The following is a 22,535-nucleotide window of genomic DNA, read 5'->3' on the forward strand; positions in this document are numbered from 1 at the left end:
TGGAGCACTTCACTAAAGACTTTTTAAGCAGGCCATGCCTAGATTACATTTCTTGACCTTTTCCACAAGAGCATGAGATACTGTGTGAAACACTTTACTAAATCTAAGTAACTGTATATCTACAGAATTCCTCTTACCTACAGTCCAGTAACCCAGTAAAAAATTTAACAAATTCAAGAAATATTTATCGAATACCTACTGTAAGCTTTAAAGTCCTTTCTGACTCAGCCAATAATGTTGGGACTTGGCTTCTTCATGTGTAAAAATAGATGATAACAACACCTGTAACTACCTACTCATCTGACAATGATTATCCCCAGTTTTATTGAGGAAACAGGTTCAGAGTTTATGTGGCTTGCCAAGGTTCACACAGCTAGTAAGTATTCCTCTTGCTGGAATCTGAACCCAGATCTTGCTGACTTCAAGCCCTCTTTTCATTTCTCGTTCCACTTGTCAGCTTCCTCGCTAGCTTCGCAGCAATCAAACTTCCTGCAAGTTTGATTTCTCCTGACCAGAGAAATAAAGACAGTACAGGCTTCTCCCTCAATTTTATCCTTCTCCTACTTGTACTTTGGGGCTGGGATCTAGTCCAGTTCTTCTTTGTATCCCCAAACAAGACTATTCACCAGGCTATGTCTTCAGCTGGCACTCAGTAAGTACTTTAAAAGTTAATTTTTTAAATATTCCCCTACCTTGGCAGGGAGTGTTCGCTCAGCCTGGGGCTACTGTATGCGCTTTGCTCCCATCAAACTCTTTCTAGGGGTCTCAGGCCCGGGTCCTGACGCTGGGAGGGCTGGTCCCGCCCCGCCCCCGCATTGGGAGGGCAGCCCCTCCCCCACCCTGGCCTGTCTACCCCGCCCCCCGTCTCGCCCCGCCCCGGGGGTCTAGGTCGTCGGCTAGCTCCGTCCCTTCCGCCGCCCCCGCCCGCCGGCCTCAGGCCTCTAGTCCCAGCGAGGATCGCGGCCCCGGCCCCGGTTCTGGACGCGCAGGCCCGGCCCCCTCCCCCAGCCCAAGTCGGCCTTGGCCGCCCCGGCGCGGCCTCACGCACCCACTCGTTGGCCCGATGGCCGAAAGTGTACAGGGCCACCTGGCTAGCCACGTCCACTATGCGGTTGATATAGGGGTCGTGGCGCTGCAGGGCCGCCAAACTGATGTCCCGTCCCTTGCCCACTAGGCCACCAGCAGCTACCGCCGCCATCTTCCCTCCCTCCCGGACATCAACACCGTGGACCTGACAGACGCGGCCAATCGAGCGCCGAGAAGCGCGAACTTCCCCACATTCTAAAAAGAGAGAGAGGAAACCAGGCCCTCGATACAGTGCTCCAGGGGCAGGCGAAACGAGCCGGTGGTCCTTCCCTCTCCTCAAGGATTCCCGCGGCAGACATCGCTAATCGACACCGGCATATTTTCCTTTGGGGATTTTGTAACCATGGGCAACAACAGGTCTAGACTCGGCCACATCATTCATCTCTGCTTTAGCCTGGCCTTTCGGCTCCTGGTTCAGCGTTGCTTCCTTCTTTCACTTTTAAAAGGCCTTTGCCAGGATCTAGTTGAGACGCCAGCAATTAAGCCTCTTATAACTCTTTTCAAGTCATTAGTGGCAATATAAAGATGATTGTGAGTTCTTTATCTGTTACCAAATGTGCAATCTACCCCTGCATCATTGTGAAATCAAAGCAGAAATGTTCCCACCTTTTCAATTGGCCTTATTTTTTCCATTAGTCTCTAGGCAGACTAGACAGCTGGGTTCCCTGATCCTGCTCCTCTTTCCAGCTGAATTCTCAAACAGCAAAGTTGCTATTCTCCAACTCAGAGGTGAATCGATTTGCAATACTTGTACCTTCATGTCTCCAATGGATGCCACCCTTACCTCTGTATTCCAGATCTTTTATCCTCCTTCAGGCCCCTTCTCAGTTACCACCTTCCTTATGAAGCCATCAATCCTTGAGCACCTTAATTAGTTATTGCTGTTCTTTCTTAAATTTCCCTAGATGGGCTGAGGCAACTCTGAGCACAACACTCAGTATCAGTGAAAAGGAATTACTTCCATTCTTTGAAAACACTTTAAGAGAGGATCTTGTGAGAGACTGCCCAAGAGGCAAAGGCATGGATTTTTAAATGGTGGACTAGAGATATAATTCTATCCCTATGCCTCTTTTGAACACTGGAGGAGAGATCATACAGTCTCAGAGATATTGGACCTTGCCTGCCCTTCCTTCCAGCTACACTGCTGGTGGTGTTGGCATGGCTTCTTTCCTACTCTCTGCAGAAGTGGTCCAGACTTGGGATTATAGCTCACCCCTCAAATATATCTAGCCTACATGTACAGATCTGGGTTCAGAATGAAAGCTCTTTCCTCTGATCACTCTCAAGGGGGAAGGCAATCCTTATCTTACACTAACCCACTCAGCCACTTCTCATAAAAGAGTAGTCCCTTATCTCATCACAAATTTGCCAAGCCTCAGCTTTGGATCACTCCCACTATTCACTCCTACACACATGCTGCTATATGAAGCTGGAGGAAATCACAAAACTTGAAACCATGTCACCTGGGGCCACTACAAATATATGTTACATAACCCCAACTGGGTCCTCACTGCTACTAGGCAATCCTTTTACACCTCCCTAATTAACAATTCACTAGCATGGCTCTTCCAAAACTTTTCAGCCCTTCTTAAACCTTATAAAGACTTCTCCCTGAGCCCACACCCCTTAGCTAAGAACTTTGTCTCATATTTTACAAAAAAATTGAGGCCATTCACTGAGATTAGCTCCTTCTCCCATTCTCTTGTCTCATATCACCCAGATGCCTTCTGCCACTATATCCACTACTTCTGCCACTATCTCTGTCTCACATGATAAGGTAGCCCATCTTTTTTTTCCTTTAGTATCTTATTTTTCCTGAGTTACATGTAAAAACAATTTTGACATTTATTTTTACAGCTTTGAGTTCTAAATTCTCTCCCTTCCTCCCTCCCCATCCCCACCCTGCTTGAGAAGGCAAACAATTTGATGTAGGTTATACATGTGTAGTCATGCAGAACATTTCCATAATAGTCATGTTGTAAAAGATTAACTGTATTTTCTTCCATCCTATTCCCCCTCCTGTTTATTTTATTCTCTTTCTCCTTTCACCCTGTCCTTCCTCAAAAGTGTTTTGCTTCTGACTGTCCCCTCCCTCAGTCTGCCCTTCTTTCTATTACCCCTCCCCTTCTCTTATCCCCCTTCCCTACCCTACTTTCCTGTAGGGTAAGATAGATGTCTATATCCAATTGAGTATGTATGTTATTCCCTCTTTGAGCCAATTCTGATGAGAGTTAGGTTCATTCACTTCCCCTCACCTCCCCCCTCTTCCCCTCCATGCAGAAGCTTTTTCTTGCCTCTTTTATGTGAATTAATTTGCCTCATTCTACTTCTCCCTTTCCCTTTCTCCCAGTACATTCCTCTTTCACCCTTTAATTTTATTTTTTAGGTATCATCCCTTCATATTCAACTCACACCTGTGCCCTCTGTCAATGTATACTCCTTCTAACTACCCTAATAATGAGAAAGGTCTTATGAGTTACAAATTATCATCTTTCCATGTAGGAATGTAAACAGTGTAACTCTACTAAGTCCCTTATGCTTTCTCTTTCCTGGTTACCTTTTCATGTTTCTCTTGAGTCCTGTATTTGAAAGTCAGATTCTCTTATTTAGTTCTGGTCTTTTCTCAAGAATGCTTGAAATTCCTCTATCTCATCAAATATCCATTTTTCCCCCTGAAGGATTATACTCAGTTTTACTGGGTAGGTGATTCTTGGTTGTAATCCTAGTTTCTTTGGCCTCTGGAATATCATATTCCAAGCCCTCCAATCCTTTAATGTAAAAGCTGCTAAACCTTGTGTTATCCTGATTATGTTTCCACAATACTTGAATTGTTTCTTTCTGGCTGCTTGCAATATTTTCTCTTTGACCTGGGAAATCTGGAATTTGGCTATAATATTCCAGGCAAGGGGCAGCTAGGTGGCTCAGTGGATAGAGCACTGGCCTTGAAGTCAGGAAGACCTGAGTTCAAATGTGGCCTCAGACCAAACACTTAACACTTACCAGCTGTGTGACCCTGGGCAAGTCACTTAACCCCAATTACCTTAAAACTAAAAAATAAATAAATAATAAATAAATATATACTATCCCAGGCAATTTTCATTTTAGGATCTCATTCAGGAGGTGATCAGTGGATTCTTTGGATTTCTATTTTACCCTCTGGTTCTATACTATCAGGATAGTTTTCCTTGATAATTTCTTGAAAGATGATATCTAGGCTCTTTTTTTTGATCATGGCTTTCAGGTAGTCCAGTAATTTACAAATTACCTCTCCCGGATCTATTTTCCTGGTCAGTTGTTTTTCCAATGAGACATTTCGCATTGTCTCACATTGTTTTAATTTTTTTTTTTGGTTTTGTTTTATTGTTTCTTGATTTGTCATAAAGTCATTAGCTTCCATTTGCTCCATTCTAATTTTTAGGAATTATTTTCTTCAGTGAACTTTTGGACCAACCTCCTTTTCCATTTGTCCAGTTCTGCTTTTTAAAGGCATTCTTCTCCTCATTGGCTTTTTGGACTTCTTTTACCAAATGGTAACTAGTCTGTTTTTCAAGGTATTCTTTTCTTCAGTATTTTTTTGTGGCTCCTTTACCAAGATGTTGACTCATTTTTCATAATTTTCTTGCATCACTCTCATTTCTCTTCCCTCTTTTCTTCTACCTCTCTTACTTGATTTTCAAAACCCTTTTTGAGCTATTCCATGGCCTGAGACCAATTCATATTCTTCTTGGAAGTTTTGAATGTAGGAGTTTGACTCTGTTGTCTCCTTCTGAGTATGTGTTTTGATCTTCCTTATCACCAAAGGAAGTTTCTATGGTCAGAGTATTTTTCTGCTGCCTGCTCATGTTCCCAGCCTATTACTTGATTTTTACATCTTTATTAAGGTAGGGCTCCACTTCCAGTGTGGAGGGTGAACTGTGCCAAGCTTCAGGGGTTTTGTGCAGCTGTTTTCAGAGATACTTCTAGTGACCTACAAGTTTTCAGTTCTTCCAGGGTGGTATGATCTAAGGAGAGGTGTTTACTCCTCTCCTGGCCTATGCTCTGGTCTGTGAGAGACCACAAGTACTCTTTTCTGTGCTGGGACTGTCAGAATGATCCCTACTCCAATGTGGCTGCAAGCTCTGGTATGCTAGTGTTCCTCCTTGCCCCAGGACTGCCACCCAGGACTGGAGAGCCAATTATGGGCAAAGCAACAGAGTCCCGCCTTAGTGCTAGCAAAGAGGCCCCTGTGATCTTCTTCTGACCAGTTGTTCAGCCCCCTTACTATTTACGGGTTGAGAGCTCTGGAAGCAACTGCTGCTGATGCAGTTACTCCCAAGGCCTGATCCTGGTTTGCTTGGGGCTGTGGCTGTGCTGGCGTGGCCTGAGCTGGACTGTGTTCCACTTTCACCCAAGTCCAACAGACCTTTCCTGCTGACTTCTAAGTTGTCTTTGGCATCTGTGGGCTGAGAAGTTTGGAAACTCCCAAAGCTGTCAGTGATTCAGTCACCATGAAGCCTGCGCTAAGTTTGCTAGGACCTGGGTTGTGCTGGCCTGGCCAGTGCTGAACTGCATGCCTCTCTCACCCCAGTGCAACAGACCTTTCCTGTCAACCATCCAGACTCTTTTGGGCTGGAAATTTGTTTCATTCTGACTTTTTGTGGGTTCTTCTGCTCTAGAATTTGTTTAAAGTCATTTTAAAAAGATATTTGGAGGGTTTTGAGGGAGAGCTCAGGTGAGCCCCTGCCTTTAATCCGACATCTTGACTGTACCCCAGCCCATCTTCTTATCAAAGTAAACTTCTGTGTGCACAAGTAATCCCATTTTATCTCATCTCCTCCAGTACATTGCCCCCTCCATCATCCCCACTGTCTCACTTGTCTTCAGTCTCTTTCTGACTCCTGGCTGCTTCCTTACTGTCTACCAATGTGCCCAAGTTGCCTGAAAATCCTCAAAAAATCTTTACTTTATCTATCTCTGCTAGCTTTTGTCTCGTATCTTTCCTCCCTTTTATGACTGAACTTGAGAAGGCAATAAAGATGCCTCCTCTTCCTCTCCTCTATCTCCTTAACTCTCTACAATCTGCTTTCTGATAACAATCATTCCACTGAAACTGCTCTTTCCAAAGTAACTAGTGATTTCTTAGTTGCCAAACCCAATGACCTTTTCATTCTTCTTGACCTCTCTGCAGCCTTTGACACTGTTGATCACTCTCTTTTCCTTTATACTTTCTTCTTCTTCTCCTTCTTCTTCTTCTTCTTCTTCTTCTTCTCCTTCTTCTTCTTCTTCTTCTTCTTCTTCTTCTTTTTGTTTAGGCAATTGGGATTAAGTGACTTGCCTGGGGTCACACAGCTAGTAAGTGTCAAATATTTGGTCTGAGGCCAGATTTGAACTCAAGTCCTCCTGATTTCTGGGCTGGTGCTCTATCCACTGCGCCACCTAGCTGCCCCCATACTTTCGTCTAAAAGTTTTTGTGACACTGCTCTCTCCTTTCTCCTTCTACCATTCAGAATGCCCCATTCCCTGTCTCCTTTGCGGAATCTTCATCCAGGTCTCGCCTGCCAACCATAGGTATTCCGAGGGGTTCTGTTTTAGGCCCTCTTCTCTTCTACTTTTATACTGTTTCACCTAGTGGTCAGCTCCTGTGGTTTCAATTATCATCTCTATTCTCAAATCTTCTTATCTTGCCATGACCTCTCTGCTGACTTCCAATCTTACATCTCCAAATATTCGATATCTTGAACTAGATGTCCTGTAGACATCTTAAACTCAGCATGTTCAAACTGAACTCATTATCTTTCTCCAAACCCTCTCCACTTCCACACTTTTCTATTACTGTTGAGGGTACCACCAATCCTCTCAGAACTTTCAATCTAGATGTCATCCTTGACTCCTCACTATCTCTCACCACTCCCCACCCCATATCCAATCTGTTGACAAGGCCTGTCAATTTCATCTTTGCAACATCTCTCAAATATACTTCCTTCTCTCCTCTGATATTGCCACCACCCTGGTGCAAGCCCTCATCCCCTCACAGTATTGAGCTATTACAGTAGCCTGCTGGGGGTCACTTTCCACTCCAGTTTGCTTTCTACTCATCGATCAAAATGATCTTACTAAACAATGTCACTCCCTTATTCAATCAACTCCAATGGCTTTCTATGACCTCCAGGATCAAATAGAAAATATTGGTTGGCATTCAAAGTCCTCCAAGACCTGTTCCTCCACCCACCCCCTCACCTTTCCAGGGTTCTTAATACCTCATGACTCTCCATTTACTCAATTCAGTGATGCTGGCCCCATTGCTGTTCCTCAAACTGGTTACTCTATCTCTCAGCTCTGGGCATTTTCACTGGATATCCCTCTGCCTGGAATGTTATCCCTCTTCATCTCTGCCATTTGTCTTCTCTGACTTCCTTTAAGTCATACCTGTAATACTATCCTTGTGGGAATTATTTTGATGCCCCTACTCAATTGGATCAGTATTTACTCAGTTCATTGTGATTTATGGGTATCAGTGATTGTCTATAAGTAAGACAAATGGGATAGAATTAAATTTAATTGTTAGAATAAGAATCATATAGATTGGATTAACACACCATGTGTAGCCGATAATATCCATGTACTGATGATTATGCTGCTTTTAAATGACGTATAAGATATTTGTATACTATACCTGTGGTTATTTAGGCCTATATTAACCTGTGTTAGGGATAGAGATAGGGACTTGCTGTACCCACACATACCCCCACTCCTATGAATGTGCTGCTTTGTCCCCGAAAACCAGTTTCCCCTTTTATTTTGTTCTTTTGCACCTGATATTCATAAGATGCTTGTGGAAAGTCCCAGAGCCCCGTTGCCCAGTCACTGACTAAATAGTGGTATTTGAGGGGCATCTCCCTTGGGCAAATATGGGAGTTTCTTCCTTTGGCCAAATATGGAAGTTCCACTTTCTCCAATTATGTGGGTCTCCCCCTTCTGGAATTGACCAATCAAAGAATTGTACAGCCTCATTCTATTTTTTGGTACTCCCTCAATCACTATAAAAGAAAATTTCCCTCAAGCAGAGGGATCCTAGACTGCAGAGACACCACTGGTGTCCCTAATAAATTGACATGTGCTGGGAGCTCTGCCTCAGTTTTCCTTTGTTGAAGACTGGATTTTTTTGTGAGCCACATCTTCTACAGAAAGCTTTCCCAAACCTTCTTAATTCTAGTGCCTTCCTTCTGTCGAGTATTTCCTATTTATCCTTTCTGTAGTTTGTTTGCACATAGGTATTTGTACGTTGCCTTCCCCATTAGATTGTGAGCTCTTTGAAGGCAAAAGCTGTCTTTCTTTATATCCCTCTTGTAGAGTACTATACCTGGCACATAATATGTGCTTAATAATGTTTATTTTCTGATTGACTGAGACAGAGGGCAGACACTTGAGAAGTTGGCTCTTTCTGCTGACTGGCAGATTGTTTTGTCATTGCTAAGTACAATTCCTTCAGTGCTGAGTCTTGTTCTAAAGATTGCCAGGGAAACTCCCTGTGCACTCCAAAGGATAACCCCATAAGCTCGTTATCATACATGCTCCCTGAAGGGTATCTCCCCTTCAGGTCTTCCCCCCTAGTTAAATAGACTGGGGTGTGGTTAGCACATTTGTCCTTATCTGGAGTGGAGAGTGATTTGTAGCAGAGAGACCCACCAGCAGGCTATTGCAATAGCCCAGGTGTGAGGGGAAGAAGGCTTGCACCAGGGTGGTGCCTATTAGAGGAGAGAAAGAAGCATATTTGAGAGATGTTGCAAAGATGAAATTGACAGGTCTTGTCAACAGATTGGATATGGGGTGGTGGGGTGGTGAGAGATAGTGAGGAGACAAGGATGACACCTAGAAAGTTCTCTGGGGTCTGAGGTTAAAGTATTGTCTTTTCAAGTTCTTCCCATAGTTCCAGTCACAAAAGAATCTCAGTAAAGTCCATGTAGCACAGCTCTTAATGGCCTCCTAAATACTATGTAAAAAGAGTCCCAAACAATCCCATTCAGCATAGTTCTTAGACGATCCCAAAATATCTCTATGGAGGTACCAAATTTACCACAGCTGGTGGGTTTGCAGATTGTTATCCCCACCAGATACAAAGTTATACAAATTCTGCAAACATCATTTTACAAAATTCCTATAGATTACTGCCGGCTTATATGAGGGCGTGTCCCAACACAATCAAATAGAAAAAAACAATTCAAATAAAAAAACCAGCTAACAAAAATGAAAAATAAAAAAAAGGAAAAAAATAAACCCAAACTTCCCCTCAGGGGGAAACTCAAATCGCAAATAAATTCTCAGCATATGTAGAGCTTTCTTTCTCAGAAAGGATTAGAGACCTGTGATGCACTCAGTCAGTCAACAGGCATTTATTAAAACCTTTCTGATAAACACCGTAGTGATCACTGAGAATATAAATATAAGCACAATGCCCTCAAGCACCTTACATTCTAAAGCTAATGGAATTTTAATTCTAATGGGAAGACAACATCTAAAAAGGAAGCTGAAAAGTAGTAGGGAAAGTCCTACCTGCTTACTGGAGAAGAAAGAAGTATTCAACCAAATTGTCCTGGGTGAAAATTCCTCTGGGTCCCTCCTGCAATACATAGTGTACCTGAAATTTCTCCACGGAGCCCTGGAATACACTGAGTGATTCAATTGGAGGCCTGGATAAAAAATTTCTTCTGGGTCCCTTGAACACATAAGACAACTAAAATTTCCCCAGTGGACCCCTTCGCATTCTTAGGACAATCTAAAAGGAATGCCAAAATCCCACTACCATAAACAAGCGGGCCTAGTTCAAAAAGCAAGCAAACAAAAATAGATGAGCTCAGAGTATCCCACATAGAATTAAAAAAAGGATTAATCCCTGGACATTGATTGGAATCAGCCTCTTAGATCCTAAATAAAGTCCCCTAAGTAAAATAATATGAGCCATTGTTGCATCTGGGCCGAAGGGGAGGAAGGGTACTCACTTTCTCCACCAAGGAGCCCCCTTCAGCTCTGAACCCTTGCATGCAGACAGGGTTCAATTTTAGGGGAGCCGGGTTTCTACAGAGAGGTGTCAAGTCATTTTTTTCTTATACTTTCTGGCTTTTTACTCCCCCACACCGGAGCCCCAGGGAAAACTATTTAAATGTTAGTTTTTTACATGCTTACGGTCTTGCCAAAAGGAGGGGAGGCTCACCTAAACACTGTGCTTTAGCGGCCATATGTTCACAATTTGCCATTTCTGCCAGGGTGGGGGAACAGCAGTTCTTCCTTAGCCACACATGGGAAACAAAGGGAAGCAAAGTTACTTGACCCATATTGAATTGAAGGAAAAGAAATCACCTCTTTTTTAAGGTCTACTGATTCTTCTCTGGAAGTTGCCAGGGGAATTCAGCTCATGCTCCATGGAGTGCACAGGTCTCCATAATACAGATGCATAATGCAGATATTCACGTCTTCAGACCACTCTAGGAGCACTTGGGTTTGCCTGCTTTAGTATTTAATAGTGTCTTCAGTGAAGCATTTCCAGCAGATGGAGTATTCGTATTTCTGATATATTTTATCTTCTTGTGGTACCAGACTTGAAAGTACACCACTCACCTAGCTATTCTTGCTGCCAAGCTGATCTTCCTAATGGGCCAGCCTACCACCATAGGCCATGCTTCCTCTTTCTCAGAGTCATAGAGGTGGTTCTGTGTGGCACTAATTCAAACAGTGGTATTCCCAGAGCTCCACTGGACAGAATTTCAAAGATTCTGCTATGACTTCACAGCTGATGTAGCCATGTCAGGACACATAGAGACCCTTGCAGTTCATCACCCTGGCTCTTATTCCCTTACTTTGCTATGCCTCTCTTCTTATATAATATAGGTGATGGGTTGAGTGTTGGGGGAGTTATTATTTTTATTATTATTGTTATTGTTACTGCTACTAGTATTACTATTACTATTATTTTTAAAAAATTATCATTTATCATTATCATTTTACCTGGCAGATAGTGGGGACTTAAAGGGTTATTGATAGATTTATTGCTATTATTATGAGAATATCTGTATATATATATATATAAAGATATATATATAGATAAAGATATATATATATAGATATATATATATATAAAGATATATATATATATAAAGATATATATATATATAAGATATATATATATAAAGATATATATATATATATATATATATATATATATATATATTGAAAGCATCTTTCATAGTTGTATTAACAGGGAACAAGAAGACTTTTTATATTTGATTTTCTATATTGTACTTTATTCTCATACACTCGACTCAAAGTTTAGTACAATGTCTGGTACATAGTCAATGCTTATAGTTGTTTGTTGATTTAACTTGACTTGAAAAATGTAGAGAATCAGGATCCCAAAGGGCTTATTGTTTGTTGACTATAAAAAGCATTTGAAGCAGTAGTGCAAAATGCCACTCCTACCAATGAAGATCAGTACTTCTCTGCAACTGATAGTCTTAGAAAGGTGCTGAGGGTACTGAAAAGTTGTGACTTACCCAGGATCATGCTGTTAGTATATGTCAGAAGTAGGACTTAAACCCGATTCCCAGGCCAATTCTATATTCACTAGACTAAGGATATATCAAAATTGTGCAAGATTCCTTAAAAGTTTTGATAACAGAAAGTAATTTGTTCAGTAACCTTCTGATCACTAACAACAGGAGAAGCATAAAACAGGGTGACATGTGCTTGCAAAGCAAAGGTATTTGCTATTGTCATAAAGGAAACCAAACTCAAAAAGAGGGATTCACTATAGATAAAGAGTTCCTCCTGATGCTTCTGCTTGTGGATGGCATTGTGTTCATTTCATCAATCTAAGAAATATAGTTGAGTCTCATGGATGAGATCTATAACCACTCAAAAGAATTTAGCCTAACTATCCACACAGAAGCAATCAAATGGATGAAGAATACCTATTGTCCCGAACAATGAATATGGACCCTTGGCACCCTTTTCTTCTTTTCCTGTTAAGTAAAATGTACTTCTGTTTCCACCTCTCTCTCTCTCTCTCTCTCTCTCTCTCTCTCTCTCTCTCTCTCTCTCTCTCTCTCTCTCTGTATGTGTGTGTGTTTGAATTCTTCTCTCCTTTGACCAGTTCAAATGAGACTGAGGTCCAAGTGTCAGCTATATCCCAACCCCTTGTTTGTGTAGATGTCTACTTGCACACCCTGATTATATGAGATAATGTTCCCTAAACTTCTTTCTTTCTCTTCCCTCAATTCCTCTTCCTCTCTTTTTCCATTCTTTTAATATCATCAAGACATAACAGAACCACTTCTAGGTCTTATCTCTAATTAGATTCTTTCTATGATCCCTGACAATGATAGGACTCAGAGGGAACACATGTGTCATCTCCACATATTAGAATATAAGCAATTTGTTGTTGTTCTGTTGTTTTTCACTCTGTGTCCCCATTTATGGTTTTCTTGACAAAGATACTGGAATGGTTTGCCATTTCCTTCTCTGGCTCCTTTTACAGATAAGGAAACTGAGGCAAACAGGGTTAAGTCACTTGCCCAGGGTCACATAGCTAGTAAATGTCTGAGGCTGGATTTCAACTCAGATCTTCCTGACGCCAGGACTGGCACCCACAACTAGCTGCACGAAGAATAAAACAATAAATTTTTTAAAAAGTCAATTTATCCTTGTTTAATTTCTTATGATTGTTCATATTTACCTTTTTATGATTCTTTTAATCCTGTGTTTGAACTTTGAAGTATCTGCATAACTTTGGTCCTTTCATCAGGAATTCTTGGAAGTCTTTTGTTTCATTTTTTTCTGTTATAGGGTTATACTGAGGTTTACTGGGTAAGTTATTCTCTTTTATTTTATTCATTTTTTTAAAGGCACTTGGGGTTAAGTGACTTGCCCAGTGTTGCACAGCTAGTAAGTGTCAAGTGTTTGGTTGGGGGCCAGATTTGAACTCCTGACTTCAGGGCTGGTGCTCCATCCACTGCGCCACCTAGCTGCCCCTAGAATAAAAGTTTTTTAAATTGGTAGAAACATGATTAATCATTTTTGTAAGGAGCAGTAAAGGAGCTAAGAGATAGAGAGAAATTGAAAATTAGAGAGAATTAGGCACACACGCACGCACACACACACACACACACACACACAGAGAGAGAGAGAGAGAGAGAGAGAGAGAGAGAGAGAGAGAGAGAGAGAGAGAGAGAGAGAGATCATAATTGTGAGGATAATATGAAGGAGAGAGGAAAGATGGGATCAAGGGTACAAGCTATGGAATTGTTAAGAAGTACCTTTCTATCAGAGATTGGAGTAAAGGGGATAATGGGAAGGGGAGATGATGCCAAAGGGTTTTGAGATATAAGAAAGGGGAGAAGAGGAGAAGAGAAATTTATTGCAAATTGCCTCTTTTTCTCAGTAAAGTCTGAGGTGTGGTGAAATGGAAAAGGAGAAAGTAGTGTGGCAGGCTTGAGAAAAGAAGAAAAAGTTTCGAATACTCTTTGTGGAGAATATAATAAACAACTGGGGAAGAACAAAGGGATTGCCTTACTGTAAGAAACTACTTTTTTTTTTGCATATTCCCAGGGAGGAAACTCTCTCTACTAATGCAGTTCAGCACCTGTTCTGCAATCACTGAGATTAGAAAAATAGAGATTTGTAGTGGACCTATAAGGCAATAGGTTGTAGGGGAAAGAGGTTAGGGAAACCACGAGATGTTGGGATATAGATTCCAACCCTCTCATTTTACAGATGAGGAAACTAAGGCATAGGAAGCTAATGCCTTTCCTAAGGTCATACAGATAGTAAGGATCAAAAGCAAGGTTTGAACCCAGCCCATCTTATTCCAGAGCCACTGATCTTTCTACTGTACTATGCTACGACTCGTGGTCCAAAATGACACTGTCCTGACTCCCTGGATGATGGTTTACACAAAGGACATTTGTTCTCCTGAACCTATAAGTTACTCTTCACAATGAGCATTATATTTTGTTGAAAATTTTTCCTGCGTCTGCTGATGGATTCATGTCTGTTTTTTCTCTAGCTAGTATTATTTATGTGGTTAGTTGTGCTAATTGTTTTGAAATGTTGAACAATCTGTTTGTTCCTGTTATAAATCCAATTTGATCATAATGAATAATTTTATAATATGGTGCTGTGGTATGCTAAATGCATTTAAAATGTTTTCTTTTGGAGATGTGATTTTCTTTCCCCGTCCCAAGTTGGCTAATGATTTATTGATTTTGCCAATCTTGAAAAAAAAACTGAACTCTTTTATCACTTCAGTAGTCTTTTAATTTTCAATTCTTGTTATTTCTTCCTTTAATTAAAAAGTCTTCTTTTGTATTTGTTTTTATATTATTAACTTGTTGATTTTCTAAGTTTTAAAAATATAACAATCTTTTCCTCTTAATTCAATATTTCAAAAACATTCATTTTCCCCTAAGGACTGCTTTAGGTACATCCCCCAAAATTTTGATATGTTGACGCATAATTATCCTCTTCAGGATAATTATTGTTTCTCGTATTTGTTCTTTGTTCATTTATTAGGATGTTTTTACTAAATCTCCATTTAGGTTACTAAATCTCTAATCTTTTGTTCTTAATGCTCTTATTAATTATTTTATTCATATTATTTATTTATTTATATTATTTATTAATTATTTTTACTAGGCTATAGTCTTAAATGTATTATTTCCTTTTTTTATATTTCTTTATGCTCTGGCACATTATCAACTTGGTAATAATGTTGGAAATATATGTCTATATATCTTTATATTCCCATATAATAATCATCAAAGCTCTTTTAATTTTATTTTTTCTATACTCTGTTCAGCTATGTATTTTCTTCTATATTTATCTTCTATATTTATCTCACTCTAAGAGAGAATTGTGTATGTTGTGAATGTAGTATTATCATTTTATAAAATTATTAAAAATTATTCTTTGCAATTCAGCCATTTCTTTAGGAAATTTTACTCTGAAATTTGGTGCATATATATTTAAGCAAAATGAAATCTACCTACTTATTTCTCTTTACATTATCAGTTTCTATTGTTGCCTTACCTAAAGTAATGATTTCAATGCCCGTGTTTCAAAATTGCCTGTAATTAATTTTTTCTAATGTTTTATTTTCATTTACTCTGTGCTTTTTGTATACTACAAATTGTTGTTTGGTTTCCATAACCATTTTTACATTTTCTTAATTTTATGAAATATTTTAATCCATAGACATTTAGATTTATAGCTGATAGGTTTGTATTTTACTCAGTCCTATTATTTTTTTCTCCTCCTATTTTAAGCCATCACTTAGTCCTTGAGGTCTGTTTTACTTACACTAAGGGTTGGTCTTACTTTCCTTTAACTAGGAGGAGACAAATAGGAATGTATTGAGGTATTTTTGTCATGTAGCTGCGAATACAGACTCTATTTAGCATGAATTAAGAATTCTAAAATATTTCTTTTCAACATAGACTGATTTTGTATAAAGTCGCATTATTTCTGGCACTTTGCTAACAGAGATAAGATCATATCTAAAAACTATGGATATGAGTTATTTTATGTGATACACACACACACACACACACACACATATATGCCATTTGGCTAATTGCAACAGTATTATGGTAATATAGACTATGGAAAATGAAGAAATAAAAAAGAAACCAAATTATTTATTATTTTGTATTAATATTCATATTAAGTTTGGGTACTAGCATAACTAAGGACTCTCCATGGACTCAGAAACCTGAAGAATATAAGTCTTCATTCAACAAGGGGAAGACAGTCCTTCTTTTTCTTATTACAATAAATTCACAAGGAGAAATCTGTCACTGTTGAAATGAGGAATTAATAACCACTGAAAACTCTGATGCTAAGCATGTCATGTGTCCTTCATACAAAGTGGATCTTAACCCTGAGTTCCACTATTCTAGATGAAATGTACATTTAAAATGATTTACATGGCAGATCCAGAGGCGGTAACAAAATAACTATGTATGAAAAAATCTAATTATTTCTGTTATAACCCACTGCATTAGTTTTTTACTTTATGATCATTTTTCCCTGTTAATTTTTTAAACTGACATATCAAGCCTCAAAGGAGACCAAATGCTAAATATTGTGCTGAACTAAAATTGTCTTGCTTTAACTTGCTAAGAGTCTATTAATATTTCATCTGGAGGTACACCTCTAATGATGCAAAAGAGGGAAAATACTAATATTTGTCTTTGTTATTCCTAGGTCAAAAAATGTTTCCCAGTCCTAACCACTATGCCCACTAAAAACATTCCATGTCCTTAAAACCATCCAACCAATCAATAATTTTTTACTGAACAAAAGAGTTACTCTGGGCTCTTATCTTAGTTTGGAAGTTTTTCTCATTTTTTGAAAGCTATGCCAATAGAGTTCAAACCCTGGAAGGTACTGCTGTAAAGGCTTCAAGGACAGATTTTCCTTTGAGGACCAGCCTAGCTAATGTAGCAGGCTTATCACCAAAGGATGGTCATCAAGTAATTAATTTTTTCCGCCATAGCAATGCATGATGACATTCTGCTAAGGTATGTGAAGAAGAAATTTGTGTCAGTGTCAAAACTGCTGATCCCATAAAATGAAGGATTTTTGGAAGTACTATAGTCTCACCCTGTGTTAGGCACTCTGATGCACAGAAATGTAAGATATTGTATCTACCCTCAAATAACTTACAGCCCATGCTTTGAAGAGAGGGCAGAAGAGAGGAGGGAGGTCCTCTCTACCATGTATTGCTTCTGAAAGCAAGTCTATCCTAAGCTTCCATGCCTTTGCCTGGAATGCTGGGTGAACATGCCTCAAGGGTATATGTATATACATATACATGAAAGAATAGAGAATTAGAAGTATTTAATTAATTAATCAAAGAAGGGGAAGCAATGAGAACTAAAATAATTTGAGTAAGTAATATTTATCACAATAAAATTCTGCTATAATAAAAGATCTTGAATGTATTTGAGATTCATGACAAAAGATTTGACTTTAATTTCCTACTTCAATGTTAGTTGTGGAACCAAGACTTTTGGACTTGGCACATAGGGGATTCCCTTAATGACAAGCAGATTTTTTAAAAATAACTTCTGCTGGTGGGTTTACCTGGGATTGGGAGTACGTTCAATCATCCCAAATTCCAGTCTTCATCTCAGCCACATTGCACAACTTCCTTATTTTCTGCATGATATTCTACTTTTCCCCTCTCTGTTCCCTTGTTGTCTTCAAGCTTTTGGTGTTACTGAGGCTCAAGACAGGAGAGCCACCCCCAATTTTAAAAAGTCAATAAAGGACAGCTTTGCCATTCAAAGTAGCCATTACATTCACATAATAAATTAGTAGAAAAGGCAGGTTTATAGCTTCTTTTTACCCCCATGAGTCACTAGTTTGTACACTCTCAATTTTGTGATTGAGGTCATAGGCTTTAATTTATGATGTTCTTTGGAATCTATGTAGTATTCTTCACTATTTTCCAGGTTCAATGTAGCTTGTTTGGAGCTCATCAGCTATGCATCTCATAGTGGGACCTTCATCCAGTCCTTTCTGTTTTTACCAGACCATATAAGAAACATATTAAATCCAACAGCAAAACCATTTAATACATGAAACGATGCATTAAATCATTTGATTTAATGCCCTTTGAGGCCCAGATATTGCACATTTGTACACCCCAGTGCAGCCTTCAGAGTTTCCCTCCAGACATCCATTGCTGTGCATGCTAGGATTGCTGTGCTTCACAAGAAATGTTTGAGATAAACTCTGGAGGCTGTGCCTATGTGTATATGACTGGGATTGCTGTGCTTTTTAAGGTGGTTTACAAATGTAAATAAACTAAGTGAATCAAGTAGTAAAAGCACACTCAGCAACCATAAACAAATGGACGCTGTCTAATATGTCTCTCTAGATGTGATCAGGGTGCATGAATGAATAAACGGAAAAGCATTTATTAAGTACTTAGAAAGTGTAAAGCCCTCTGATGGGTACTAAGGAAACAAATAGAAAAGTAAAATCCCTGTTCTCAAGGATCTCACTTTTTAAAGGGGAAGGGAACAAAATATATAGGAGATTTTAGCTGGAGGTTGGATGGAAAGGCTTCATGGTCTTTAGGGTACAGCAGCAAAACAGATGGTAATGTTTTTAATGTCATTTCTATTAATAAAACCATATTGATTTCTGATTTTGAACTAGTTGATGATGCCAAGAATTTTGGTAGTAAGAATTTCTTTTTCTAGATTTTTAGTAGCTGTGGCTACTGAAAAGGTGGAAAGTGCAGCACCTGCAGAGGAAATTGCAAAGTCGAATCTCCACAAAGGTAGCTTCTGGGGATTATGGTTGCAGGGGCCAGGCTGGAAGCAAGGCAGGTGGTCAAGGGTGAGGGGAGGCAGGGTAATGCTGCTGTCCCAGGAGCTTTTGGGCTGGAGTCTGAAGGGAAGTGGTAGTTGAAATGCTTTGCCCTGCCTGGCAACATGCTGCTTTCTGTCTCTCTCTTTCTCAGGGTGCCTTGCTTATCCGCCCTTCTAGAACGCCTCATTGTTGGTGATAGTGAGGATAATGGATTTCTTCTCTCCTCCCTTTATGGTTACTCCCTTTAATAATGGCTGCAAAGGCTGAGCAGAAGGCAAGGCTAGTGGTCTGTGGACCGCTGCTGTTGCCAGAGCTCTTGAGCAAAGTCCTGGTCATTTGGTTGTGGAAAGTCAGCTAGTGATCTTGGTGCTGGCAAAGAAAATATATGAGGGGTGGGTCTCTGCCTTCAGGCAGCCAAGGTGAGGAAAGTGTCAATCTGTCCCGTCTCTTCTCCACATGCTCTTCTTGGGCAGCATGAAGATCTGCTGCTTCTTGGCGGGGAGACTGGACTATGCAGAAGAATCTTAGCTCTAAAGTTACTAGGATTCTGTCTCAACTCCTCACTGTGCCTGGTGTCTCTGGGCTCCAACAGCCCTGCTTGTCTCATTGCATCTATAAGCTGGATTCTGTGCTCCCTGCTCAGGACCCACCCAGCCAGGATTCTCTGGATGATGAACCTCATGGTCTTTTCACTCTCTGTTTCATGTAAACTCATGCTTGCCTTTCACATTTCCAGTTGCATGACCTCTGCCATCTTCTTTTTCTTCCCCTGTCTTTTGTCATCTCTTATGGCTCTGGCAGCTCCACTTTTTATCTCCCCACCCCACTACCTCATAGAGCATTCACCACCAATCAGTCTTTACCTGACGATGTTACTACACTGTAGCCAGTCAATCATCATTCAATCAATAAACATTTAATAAGTACCTACTATATGCCAGGCACTGTACTAAGTGCTGAGGATACAAGAGGCAAAAGACAGTCCTTGCCCTCAAGGAGCTTACGGTCTAATGGAGAATACAACTCACAAATATATACAAAGCATGCAATATATGGGATAAAAAGGAAATAATTAAAAGAAGGAAGGCACTGGAATTAAGAGGGGTTGGGAAAAGCTTCCTGTAGAAGGTGAGATTTTAGTTGGGAATAAAGTTCAAAGGTCATACCTACTATGCTTTGTATATAGAGTACTACATACACTTAGCAGTAATCTATCTCTATACTATAGTAAACCTAATTTTGCTGTGGGAATCTTAGTTATTTTCAGTTACTTTTAATACATTTGGCACTTGGGAAGGCAGCATAAGAGAGTGGATTAGAAAATGGGATCCCTAGGTTCCATTCTAATCTCATAAACTCAGCATATTAGAGCTAGAAGTAATCTTAGAAACTCTCTTGGGGATTGCTTCATATAGTCCCATTTTTTGGTATCTAGTTTGTGCACTTAGTATTTTAGAAGAAAAGAAAGAAGAAAGAAAGAAAGAAAGAAAGAAAGAAAGAAAGAAAGAAAGAAAGAAAGAAAGAAAGAAAGAAAGAAAGAAAAGCATGTGGAGAAGAGATGGGACAGATCGACACTTTCCTCACCTTGGTTGCCTGAGGGCAGAGACCCACCCCTCATATTTTCTTTGCCAGCACCAAAATCACTAGCTGGCTCTCTGGAACCCCATGACCAGTACGTAGCTCAAGAGATGGATGAATAGGCATTTTCTCCAATAGGTGTCTAAATAGACATTTCCTCTGAATTGTGAAGGACCTCAGAAGCCATTATTCCAACCCAGAGCTAAACAAGAATCTCCTCTAAAACATTTCTGTCAAAGAATCATCCAGCCTTTGTCTGAAGCATCAAGTGAGTGGAACTCCATTATGTCCTAAGGCAGCTCATTCCACTTCTCGCTTGAATTGTTACAAAATTTTTCCTGACAACCAACTTAAATTTGCTTCTTTGGAATCTCTCCCCACTTCCACCCTCCATTATTCCTATTTCTGCCCTCTGATGAGGGGCAGAACAAATTCCTGCTACATGACAGACCTACATGATAGACAGTTACCGTGTCAATTTTGGTTTGAATTCAAATTTGGTTTGAAATCAGTTCAAAGCATCCCCATGGCCTGACACATAGAATTCTCAAGGTTAATTTGCTTCCAAAGTTTTTTATCAAAGAATATACTTAGATGGAAAGAATTTAGTCTCTAGATACTTCTAAGTAGCAGCTGCTGCTCTACCAGATAGCCCTGGCTCCAGGACAGTACTAACTCCTATGATTGTGGTAACCAAATGCTAGTAGTTTGTTCCACCCAGGTATTGACTTCTGTTGGAACTGGGGAACCAATCCTAGCAGGTGAGGGTTGTGGCTGGTTAGGAACTCTAGACCAAGAATCATTCATGCCCCTCTCCACTTCCTATGGGGCACCCCATAGACTGTATTTTTTGTTTCTTTTTCTTTATTTCTACTTTGTCTCTTGGTGATAACATAAGCCTCATGGATACACAATTTTCATGTCTATGCAGGTGACTATTTGATCTATGTATCTAGCCCCACTCTCTTCTGAACTCTAGTCCTGTATTAACAACTGGATGTCCCATAGGCATCTTAAACTTAATATTTCCAAAATGAAACTCACTATCTTTTCCTTCAAACCTGGCTCTCATCCTAACTATTTCATTTCTTTTGAGTGTACCACATCATCTTTCCAGTCGTCCAGGTTCTCAAACCTGGAATCATCCATGGCTGTCCATTATCCTTCACCCCACCTATACAACCAGTTTCAAAGGCATTAATTCTTCCTTCACAAAAATCTCTGCACCTGTTCCCCCTTTTTTTTTCACTCATAGGGCTACAACTATATTCCAGTATTACTATATATCACCTGACTAGTAGTGTCTTAATTGTTTTCCCTGCCTCCAGTTTCTCCCCTCTCTGATCTAATTCATCACATAGCTTCAAAGTGATATTACTAAAGCATAAGTATGAGCATGCCATTCCCCTGCTAAAGAAGCTTTAGTAGAGGGCAGAGCCAAGATGGCAGAGTAAAGGCAGGGACTTACCTGAGCTCTCCCCTAAACTCATCCAAATGCCTTTAAAAAAATGACTCTAAACAAATTCTAGAGCAGCATAAGCCACAAAAAGATGGAATGAAACAAATTTCCAGACCAAGACAACTTGGAAGGTTGGCAGGAAAAGTCTGTTGCACCAGAGAGAGGAGAGAAGTCCAGCATAGGCCACGCCAATGTAAACCAGGTCCAAGCAAACCTGGAGCAGGCCTTGGGAGTGACTAAATCATCAGTGGCAGTGGCAGTGGCAGTGGTAGCAGCAGAGGCAGTGGTAGTGGATGCAGCAGTGGCTGCTTCTGGAGCTCTCAACCCACAAACGGTAAGGAGTGTGAACAACTGGTCAGAAGGAGATCTGAGGGGTCTTTTTACTAGCACTGAGGCAAGACTCTATTGCTTTGCCCACATTCATATCCAAGTCCTGAGTGGCAGTCCCAGGGTGAAAAAGGGCACTAGCATAGCAGAGCTTATAGCCACAGCAGAGGGGGGACCCTCCTCACAATTCCAGGGCAGAAAAGAGTGTTTGTGGTCTCTAACAAACCAGAGCACGGGTCAGGAGAGGAGTAAACACCTCTCCTTAGATCATACCACCTTGGAAGAACTGAAAACTTACAGGTCCCTAGAAGTATCTCTGAAAACAGTTGCACAAAACCCCTGAAGCTTGAGACAGTGTACACTGCACTTCTTACTGCTACTTACTACAGCAGAGCTCTACTTTAACAACTAATAAGCTGGAAAATGAGCAACCAATGGGAAAAAATTCTATTGAAAGTTGTTATGGTGACAAGGAAGATCAAAACACACACTCAGAAGAAGACAACAAAGTCAAAGCTCCTATATCTAAAAACTCCAAGAAAAATACGAATTGATCTCAGGCCGTGGAAGAGCTCAAAAAGGATTTTGAAAATCAAATAAGGGAGGTAGAGGAAAATTGGGAAGAGAAATCAGAGTGATTCAAGAAAATTATGAAAAATGAGTCAACAGCTTGGTAAAAGAGACACAAAAAATACTAAAGAAAATGGCACCTTAAAAAACAGACTAGACTAAA

At 40.2% G+C, this 22,535-nt stretch overlaps 2 protein-coding genes and 1 long non-coding RNA gene across 9 annotated transcripts in view; 2 read left to right on the forward strand and 1 right to left on the reverse strand.

The window, feature by feature from the left end:
* Positions 1-1,226, reverse strand: part of DCP1B (decapping mRNA 1B) — a 101,796-nt gene extending 100,570 nt beyond the window's left edge. For 4 of the 7 annotated variants that reach the window (XR_002327391.2, XM_078156116.1, XM_021001677.2 and 1 more), the window contains exon 1: positions 1,049-1,225. Coding sequence is in view for 4 of the 7 variants with exons in the window: in XM_078156116.1 (XP_078012242.1) it covers positions 1,049-1,198 (150 nt within the window). In the remaining 3 variants the exon portion in view is untranslated. Of the gene's footprint in view, positions 1-692; positions 767-1,048 lie in introns of those variants that run through there. The other 3 variants (XM_021001678.2, XM_021001681.2, XM_021001680.2) reach the window with 3 other exon arrangements.
* Positions 1-22,535, forward strand: part of CACNA1C (calcium voltage-gated channel subunit alpha1 C) — a 1,008,001-nt gene that overhangs the window by 45,931 nt on the left and 939,535 nt on the right.
* On the forward strand, positions 476-4,328 carry LOC144457767 (uncharacterized). Its single transcript, XR_013487252.1, has 2 exons — positions 476-652; positions 1,175-4,328. It is a non-coding gene; the product is annotated as an uncharacterized LOC144457767 (long non-coding RNA).

This window comes from Phascolarctos cinereus, unplaced genomic scaffold (assembly GCF_003287225.1).
Source record: "Phascolarctos cinereus isolate Bilbo 61053 unplaced genomic scaffold, phaCin_HiC Scaffold_1;HRSCAF=81, whole genome shotgun sequence".
NCBI lineage: Eukaryota > Metazoa > Chordata > Mammalia > Diprotodontia > Phascolarctidae > Phascolarctos > Phascolarctos cinereus.